Genomic DNA, 9,928 nt, shown 5'->3' with positions numbered 1-9,928 from the left:
AAATCACTCAAAGTCCAAATCTCAGGACAGATTCTCTCTAACATTCTCCTACTGAGATACCCTGTGACCCCTCATGATGTGTGTTCTCCCTTGCTGCAACAAGTAATAAAGCCAACAGCTGTGTTCCTAGTGGTCTTTGACTGAGGATATTGACATATTAAAAGAATGTCTCTATTTTTTTTCTTAGCTTCCAAACTCATCTGTTCTAAAAATCAAAAGGCTGATTCCAAATGGAAGAAATGAAGGGAGGGCAGCAAACCTGTGCTTTTAGAATGGGGAGCTGAGAAACAGAGTAGCAAGGGGCCTGGTATTGTGTGTTAGGAAAGAGCCTGAGTTTGGGACTCAGGATTCGGTCTTGGTTCTACTACTGTGTGATCTTGAGCAAGTTACTTAGCCTAACAAGGCTTCCATTGCCTTATTTCTTAGGTGGAAATAATCATGCCTACTTTTAAGAATTGTTTATAAGGAGGTAAAAAAGAGATAAAATTCATATAGTGCCTATATCCGTACCTGTTGGTGTCTCCTGACATCTCCCCCTACCTAGAGTTATCGGATTTAACAAATAAGAATACAGGGCTGAGCACGATGGCTCATGCCTGTAATCCCAGCCCTTTGGGAGGCTGACGTGGGTGGATCACGAGGTCAGGAGTTCGAGACCAGCCTGGCCAACATGGTAAAACCCCATCTCTACTAAAAAATATATAAAAATTAGCTGGGCGTGGTGGTGGGCACCTGTAATCCTGAGGGCTCGGAGGGGAGGAAAATCATTTGAACCTGGGAGGCAGAGTTTGCAGTGATCCGAGATCGTGCCACTGCACTCCAGTCTGGGCGACAGAGCAAGACTCCATCTCAAACAAACAAACAAAGCAAATAAGAATACAGAATGCCCAGGTGTTCTGTATTTTATCTGAAAACCCTACCTCCTGTGCTTTCCCCACTCTGTGGGACCAGAATTATATATAGGTACCTACCAAAGCATATCAGGTGTGCTACCACATAAAATTAGAAATTAGCATCTTGAAAAATCACAGAAATTTAGTTCTTATTGACATTGAATTGAAAAATAAAGAAAATAAGACGTTACTAGAACCAAAACACACGTTGAGTGTCATGGAGAAGTAGAAATTATACTTCCATACAGGAAGTTTATTGAAATTGAAAAGATTTGTCTCTGAATTGGGATTACAAACTAAGGTCATGATTTCTAACCCATGATTGAAAAATTGTTCTTATACTACTTTTCTGAAATTTTACAAAATTTTACATGCATTTTCACAAGTGAAAAGGGAATGATGCAATGTAACATGTTTTCATATCTTTTCTCAAGGAGAAAATTACTCCACAAGATCAGATAAACCGACATTTGTCAAGGCCACCTCCAGATTATAAAGACCAAAGAAGAAATGTGGGCAATATGCAACCAACTGCTCAGTATTCTGGTAAGTGTCCTTAAAAATTCATAAAAGTTATAGCTGTGAAAGGAAAAAAAATTCATTTTTCAATTATCCCTGTAACTCACATATGATTGTAATATCTTTCTTAGAATTTCTAACTCCCATTTGGCTTTCATACCAAGACTACACAAATATTTTTTAGTCCTTTCATCGGTTTTTTTTTTTTCATCAGTCTTGCCCTGTACTCACATATTTTACCACTCTCTGGACTACCTCCAAGAACTCAAAAGAGCTAAATATTTTTCTATTAGGTTCAATCACTCTCCTCCCAAAGATATACCTTAACCCAGGTAGTGGAAGGTAAGCAGACATTTCTCCCTCTTAGTCAGGCACATGTGTAACTTTCACAAATCCTAGTCTTTTTGTATCCACCATTGAGCCCATCTCCAAGGTTTCTCCTTCAAAGACAAAGGTCCCGCCACCAAGGAATACTTGAAAAGCAAATTAAGTTTTCACAGAGTCTCTCAAAAACACCAAAGTTGAACTCTATTTAAATCACAAAGCAAATCTTCTTAATAGCTCGCTCAGTATAAAATAAATGGTAAGTACAAAAGTCCCCTAAATTCTCTCTCCTCCCACTCATTAAACTCCAAAAAACCTTTCCCAAACCCAGCCTATATTGCTCTGCCTTCTCCTATTTAGTATCTATTCAATACACTTCTGCCCCAAACTGTCTAAAACTCTCTGCACTTTCTAATGTAAGTTAAGCTTATACTCTTGGGTTTCCTAAGTTCTCTCTGCCTTACCTGTTACCTTCATCTGTCCAGGAAGCCACAAAGAAGATTCCCTAAAGAAAGAAAGGCTGTGAACACCTCTATTTTATTAATATTTCCTGGTACTGTTAAGTGTACTTTTAAATATGTTGTCCTGACTTATTTAAACCCCCTCAGATACAACAGGTTGCTTCTTTCAACTGAAGTTGAGAATGGGGCTGGGCTCAGTAGCACATGCCTATAGTCCCAGCTATTCTGGAGGCTGAGGTGGGAGGATTGCTTGAGCCCAAAAGTTCAAGGCCAGCCTGGGCAACATATTGAGACACTGTCTCTAAAAACAGCAAATAATATTAGGAACGGGATGTATGTTTTCCACTCTGCAAGATTACTTTGCCTCAGGACAAAAACAGGATTCTCTAGTTGATTGTCCTCAAGAAGGCTGAAAGATAAGATGTGGTTTCCAGTCATGTGTTGCTTAATGATGGGGGTATGTTCTGAGAATTGCATTGTTAGGTAATTTTGTTGTGCAAACATCATAGAGTGTACTTATACAGACCTAGATAGTCTAGCCCACTACACACCTAGGCTATATGATATAGCTGATTGCTCCCAGTCTACAAACCTATACAGCATGTTACTGTGATGGCTACTGTAGGCAGTTATAACACAATGGTAAGTGTATGTGTATCTAAACATAGAAAAGGTACAGTAAAATATAATTTAAAAGATACAAAATGGTACATTTGTATAGGGCCCTTAGCACGAATGGAGCTTGCAAGACTGGAAGTTCTACTGGGTGTCAGTAAGTGAGTGGCACGTGAATACAAAGGCCTAGGGTATCACTGTACGCTACTGTGGACCTTATAAACACTGTACACTTAGACTTCACTAAACTTATTTTTTAAAATTTCTTTCTTTAATAAATAACTTTTACATTAATTTTTTGCTTTGCTTTACAACTTTTAAATTGTTTAAACTTTTGACTTTTGTGATGACACAGCTTAAAACACAATCACGTTGTACAGCTGTACAAAATTATTCTTTTCTCCATATCCTTATTCTAGAAGCTTTTTTCTATTTTCTTACAATTTTTAAAATTATTTTTAATTGACATATAATTGTTCATATGTATGGGGTACGGTAGGATATTTTGATGTATGTAAACAGTGTATAACGATCAGATCAGGGTAGTTACCATAACCATCACATCAAACATTTATCATTTCTTTGTGTTGGGAACATTCAAAATCCTCTTCTCAGTATTTGAAAACATAGTATAAATTATCCTTAACTATAGTCATCCTAGAGTGCTATAGAACACCAGGACTTATTCCTCCTATTTAGCTGTAATTTTGTATCCATTAACCATCTTCTTTCTACTTTTTCTCCCCACATCTTCCACACCTCTAGAAACCACAATTCTACTCTCTACTTCTGTGAGAGCAACTTATTTAGCTTACACATATGAATGAGAACATATGGTTCTGTGCCTGGCTTATTTTACTTAAAAATTTTTTTTAATTTTATGTTTTTGTTTTTATTTTTTAAACTAAGACACACACACAAACATACACACATTAGCCTAGGCCTGCACAGGGTCAGGATCATCAATATCACTGTCATCCACCTGCACATCTTCACCCACAAAGATGATATTGCTTAATCTTATTGGCATTGTATGTCATCTCCCTTACTGTTCAAATGTCTCCTACCTGGCTGTTATCTCTCTTCATCAAACATTGCCAACTACACAATGCGCTACATAGACACAAGGAGATACAAGAGACTGCTCTTGCCTTCAAAGGGTATGTAGTCTAGTTGGGGGCTTATTTGTAAATAATAGCAAGGCTAATGTGTTCATTTGGCACTCAGTCTTTCAGGATGTATACCACCTAGGTATCCTTAAGCAGCAGGGGATAGCCCACGTTTACAACTGCAGACATGCTCTCCCCATCCACTGATATTGTGATATTCTTTTGTGTGTTAAGTTCTGTATTTCTCAGAATCTCTGACTCTCTGGGCCTCTCTGATAATCTTGGCCTCCAAAAATGTCTCCTCATGATGACTTTACCCTCCAGAAGTTAAGAAGATTTCAGTATGTTGCTTAGTCACTATCTGTTGTGTGGAGCCTCTTATTACACAGCCTGTGGCTTAAGCACTTGTTCCATATTGTTGCAGAACTTTCTCCTTAGTTCAGCTAAAACCAGGCTCTCGTCACACGGCCAGGAAAGATTAGGCTCGTGGACACATAGAAGGATGAGGAAAAATGGAATTTATTGAGCAAAAAGGAAAAATAACTCTCAGTAAAGTGAGAGAGAGTCCTGCTAGCAGGTTTCCCACCTCACAGATAGAACCCCAGGTCACCACACAGGAACAGGAGAGGCCAGGCTCCTCCCTGCTGCAAATGGCGTGAACTTCCCGAGGCTCCACCCTGTCCTCCCAGTGCACAGGTGGGCATTATTCAGAAAGAGTCAGTCGGAAACAGACTTCATCCGGGAGCAGCAGTCCAGTTTTTCAGCCTTCAGGCTGTGTTAGGTTTGAAGGCATGGGGGAGACCCTTGTCTGCCTCCTGGGTCTCTGTCAGTATCCTATCAGTTATTGACAGGCATCAATTTAACTGGCAGGCACTTTGAGGCTCCACGGATTGCCCAATACTAAGTGGTAAATGAAAGATTCAAAGGGCAAATACTGCTGGAGAGAGGAGACTGGAAGATAAAAGAAAGCTTAATAGAGAGCTTCGGCCTTAGCCTGAGCCTTGAGGAAAAGCTAGAGCTCAGTGAGGAAGGGAAATGCCATAAGCAAAGGTGACTCACAGTGCATTGAGTAACAATTCAATAGTAACTACACTTCTTGGAACTGAAGACTTTCTTTATGGAGATAATTTCTGGAACATTGAATTCCAGATGTTTAAAGAGATAGACATTTGGGCCAGGACCAGTGGCTCACGCCTGTAATCCTAGCACTTTGGGAGGCCGAGGTGGGCAAATCACGAGGCAGGAGATCGAGACCATCCTGGCTAACATGGTGAAACCCCGTCTCTACTAAAAATGCAAAAAAATTAGCTAGGCGTGGTGGCGGGCACCTATAGTCCCAGCTACTCGGGAGGCTGAGGCAGGAGAATGGCGTGAGCCTGGGAGTCGGAGCTTGCAGTGAACCGAGATCATGCCACTGCACTCCAGCCTGGGCAACAGTGAGACTCCGTCTCAAAAAAAAAAAAGAGATGGAGATTTAGCCTTTGAACACTGGGAAGCCACTGGGGCAGCTTCTTGAATGGGGATGATTCAAAGAATGGGATGTGATTTTCAAGGCCATAGTTTGGGAATATTGATCTAGGAGCCGTGTGTAGCATTCATGCATACTTTCTCATTTGGACCTGGGGTAAACAGTAACATGGATTTCATGAGAGCTGACTAATCAAGACTATAGTCTCTGGACTTAGAACATGGTAAAGCTAATTTAAAATGGAAGATTGACCATTACCTCCCTTCAGTGACTTCAGAAGAGGAATAAAATAAAACCTACCAAATAGAACTATTCTATTTTAGTCTTCTTTTTGTAATGTGTAAACTTGTGAACCAAAGAGTGACCTCGGGTGCTCCTTCCTCCCAAAAGCTGTCTTGTTCCTTTTATATAATTTATTTGATGATTATTTCACCTAAATTGTCTTACACCTGAAAGCAGTTTCATATTAATGAGTTATTGAAAAGTGCAATTACAGAGGAGATAACATACTGTTACGAACTAATAAAATTCTCTTCTTTTTCTCAGGTGGCTCATCCACAATAAGCTTAAACTCTAACCAGGCTTTGGCAAACCCAGTTTCAACACACACCATTTTAACTTCCAATTCCAGCCTCCTGTCTACTTCTCATGGGACAAGAATGCCATCATTATCTACAGCAGTTCAGAACATAGGGATGTATGGAAATCTGCCTTGTAATCAACCTACCACATACAGTGTCACTTCAGGAATGAATCAATTGACCCAACAGAGAAACCCAAAGCAATTGATAGCAAATCAAAACAACCCTATGATGCCACGGCCACCTACCTTAGGGCCAGGTAACAATAACAATGTAGCCACTTTTGGAGCTGGATCTGTTGGCAATTCACAACAACTGAGACCAAATTTAACCCATAGTATGGCAAGCATGCCACCACAGAGAACATCAAACGTAATGATCACATCCAACACAAGTGCACCAAACTGGGCCTCTCAAGAAGCAACAACCAAACAGCAAGAAGCCCTGACATCTGCAGGAGTCCGCTTCCCCACAGGGACACCTGCAGCCTATACCCCAAATCAGCCATTGCAACAGGCAGTAGGTAGCCAGCAATTTTCCCAGAGGGCAGTGGCTCCTCCTAACCAGTTAACACCAGCAGTGCAAATGAGACCCATGAACCAAATGAGCCAAACACTAAATGGACAAACCATGGGTCCCCTCAGGGGTCTGAATCTCAGACCCAATCAGCTAAGCACACAGATTTTGCCTAATTTGAATCAGTCAGGAACAGGATTGAATCAATCGAGGACGGGCATCAACCAGCCGCCATCCCTGACGCCCAGCAATTTTCCTTCACCCAACCAAAGTTCCAGGGCTTTTCAAGGAACTGACCACAGCAGTGACTTAGCTTTTGACTTCCTCAGCCAACAAACTGATAACATGGGCCCTGCCCTAAACAGTGATGCTGATTTCATTGATTCTTTATTGAAGACAGAGCCTGGTAATGATGACTGGATGAAAGACATCAATCTTGATGAAATCTTGGGGAACAATTCCTGAAGAAGAAAGGGGAAACAATTTCCAAACTCCAAGCACTAAAAGGCAGTATTTTACAGAAACTCTGTAGAGGCTGAACTGTTGATGTTCAGGTAGACTACATGAAGATGACATGCTTAAAAATGGAAAGCAGAAAGTAACTGCAGTGATGAACATTTTGGTTCAAATTCTTGTTTTAAATCTTACACCCGAAAGTAAAACATTGGGATCACTTTTCCCTGTCTAAACTCCAGGACACAGTATCCAATTTATCCAAACAGAACTGTGGTGTCAATGTGTAATTAATTGTGTAAAATAGCCTTCCCAACCAACTTCCTTTTTCCCTGGAAAAAAAAAAAGAGGTAATAGAACTTGTAGTTTATTTAAACCCCATGTCATGAGGAGGTACTAGTTCCAAGCAACAAACTCCTTAATTTGCTCTAATAGATAGGTATGGTTTAATCTTTCCATTGTGTCTTTTCATTTAATTTTCCCGAAGCTTGCAGGGTAGATTGAAATATTATAGGTTTGTTTGGAGTAACCAAACAGTGTGCTAATTAAGAAAAAGTCAGAGAACCTAGAAAACATCCAGTGGATTACGGAATTTCTTCCCCAGATTCACTCCTCACTTTTACAATTTTCCCACAATCCTCTACTTCAGTGAGATGCTGTGTTTCGTGATTAAACAAAAATATAGAGCTGTGCAATTTGATTTTGGCTTCCACAACCAACATCTGAATCCATTCCAAATGAAATTTTAGATATAACAAAGGCTTGTCCTAATCATACTGAAATATTGGTGCACATCTCTCTGCACTGGATTTAACTTAAAAAAAAAAAACCACTGGACATTGCTATAAATGAGATTTATTTGGCTACAAATAACCTGGGATGTTTCTTATTATGATTGATGCCTGCTGGTTTGTTCCTAAGCTAAGTAAAATTGAGCCTCATCCTCCCTACTCATTTTGATGACTGAGGCTGGCTTACAAGAAAAGGAAGTTTGAAGACTAAAACCGAGATTAGAAAGTATCATGTTTTGGTTGGAGATAAGAACCAGGGGAGGCAAGTACCAGTGTGTACAAATTTATTTCACGGAATTTGAAGGAAAACATAATCAAGAGGGAAAACAATTTGTCCTTCATTGGACATATTATTTGGATTTGGGTGAACAGCGAAATGGAATGTGGTCTGTTAGGAGCGTTCTGTTCGTTCTTCTGTCCCTGATGGGATGAATCATTGCCACGTGCTAGTTGGACTCTTCATATCCAGGTTTTGTCCCTCAGGGCTGAGCACTATATCAAAGAGTTTTTGTTGAGTCATTTAACCTCAGTGCCCACATACAGATCAGCTGTAAAATGGGGAAGATGTGTGCTGATTTGGAATGAATGCAAAATATCACTATCATTTTCCTAATTACAGAGGAGCAGAGGTTATCTTCAGCCCTTTCAGTTATACGCTCACATATTCAAATATCAAATGTAATTTAGCTGAAGTTATTTAATAACCAAGTCTTCAATATCTGTTCAAAGAAAAAGAACACACTTTGAAAATTCTGCAAAGCTCTCTCCCAGTCTTTAAAATGTCTAGAAACACTCTCCTTCTTTACAATACCAACATCACTGGCCCAGAATCTTTCCTGTGCTAGGCTGTAAATGTAAATAAATTACTTGTTTTGTAAACTTTTGTAAAGAATATTTTGGTAGAAATACTTAAAACATATTCTTTGGGTTATATTTATACATATGTGAAATAAATATACTATCAAAAGGTTATATTTTATACAAAAAGTAAATTGCTACCTTTTGTATGCTAATATACAAAGTTTTGTATAATATGATGGTTTATTTTTAGCTCTACACTTAAACCATAGGTGGTTGAGTGGGAACTTTTGAAAACTATCAAGAGGCTTCTTAGACAAATTTATATTCTGAAACCTCAATAAGAAAGCATTCCAGGTTTCAATCCTTGTTTTTTGTCCTGCTCCCAAATTCTTTTTTAAACCCATAGTTCTTTTGTCTTATTTGATTCTTCTGCTGTGCACATTGTATTGGTCCTTGTTGCATGTAGTCTACTGTGTGTTTTCCCATTTTATAAGACAGCATTTCTCCATATAAAAAGAAAAAAAAAAGATGTACATATAAACGCTTTTATTGTATGGCTCCTCCATGTTACTGTATATATCTGCCAGCACTTCCCAGTTACACTCCTGTGAGTCGGCTTATTTTTACCCTAACATAAATAGTATGTTTTGTAGTAGTTATCAAATTTAAGAGATAAAGCAATCAGAATGTTTGGATTTTCTTCTATCTTAATGTGAATTTCATAATTAATGTCTATTTATTCAGCTATTCATTAAAATACAGGATTCTTTGGGAAAACATGGTATAGTCTGTAGTTTCTGTTTGTTAGCAGCCTATTACCAAAGATGACATAATGTTCCTGAAAGCAGAGATAACAACAATTTGATAGACATATTTAGCTAAAACCTTAAGATTTACAACTTAAGAGCTATTGGAATACAATCTGCCATTTATAGAAATACCAGACCACTTAATTGTTGGCATTGTTTATCATCCTGACATAGAGAGGAGGTAGAAGTAATTTTTCTTTTTTGTTCTAAGTCAAAGACTAGAAAGCAGTTTAAGCAAGTAACTCGGTCTTGGCTTTGTGTTAAGCCCTATGAAGATAGATAACTCTGCTCTAAGTGAACGCACTAATATTACCTGCATTACTGTAACCGTACCATAATGGTAAAGATTTCAACTTGTAAAACAAGTATGTTGTATTGTGTATAATTTCATGTGTAAAAAACTGTTTTAAAAAATTCAGAAGTAGGCCGGGCGTGGTGGCTCATGCCTGTAATCCTAGCATTTTGGGAGGCCGAGGCAGGTGAATAACGAGGTCAAGAGATGGAGACAATCCTGGCCAACATGGTGAAACCTCATCTCTACTAAAAATACAAAAAATTAGCCGGGTGTGTTGGTAGGCACCTGCAGTC

General features: G+C 39.0%; 1 protein-coding gene across 1 annotated transcript in view; it reads left to right on the top strand.

The window, feature by feature from the left end:
• The window catches only part of MAML2 (mastermind-like 2 (Drosophila)), a 372,408-nt gene extending 363,098 nt beyond the window's left edge, over positions 1-9,310 (top strand). Inside the window, exons 4-5 of the mRNA XM_012000955.1 lie at positions 1,328-1,439; positions 5,936-9,310. Of these exons, the coding sequence (XP_011856345.1) occupies positions 1,328-1,439; positions 5,936-6,951 (1,128 nt within the window). The 3' untranslated portion in view covers positions 6,952-9,310. The remainder of the gene's footprint in view (positions 1-1,327; positions 1,440-5,935) is intronic.
• The last annotated feature ends 618 nt before the right edge of the window (positions 9,311-9,928 follow it).

The sequence above is a fragment of the Mandrillus leucophaeus genome, unplaced genomic scaffold (assembly GCF_000951045.1).
Source record: "Mandrillus leucophaeus isolate KB7577 unplaced genomic scaffold, Mleu.le_1.0 Scaffold643, whole genome shotgun sequence".
Classification (NCBI taxonomy): Eukaryota; Metazoa; Chordata; class Mammalia; order Primates; family Cercopithecidae; genus Mandrillus; species Mandrillus leucophaeus.
The sequence above is the reverse complement of the archived record's forward strand: the minus strand, read 5'-3'. Positions and strand labels throughout refer to the sequence as shown.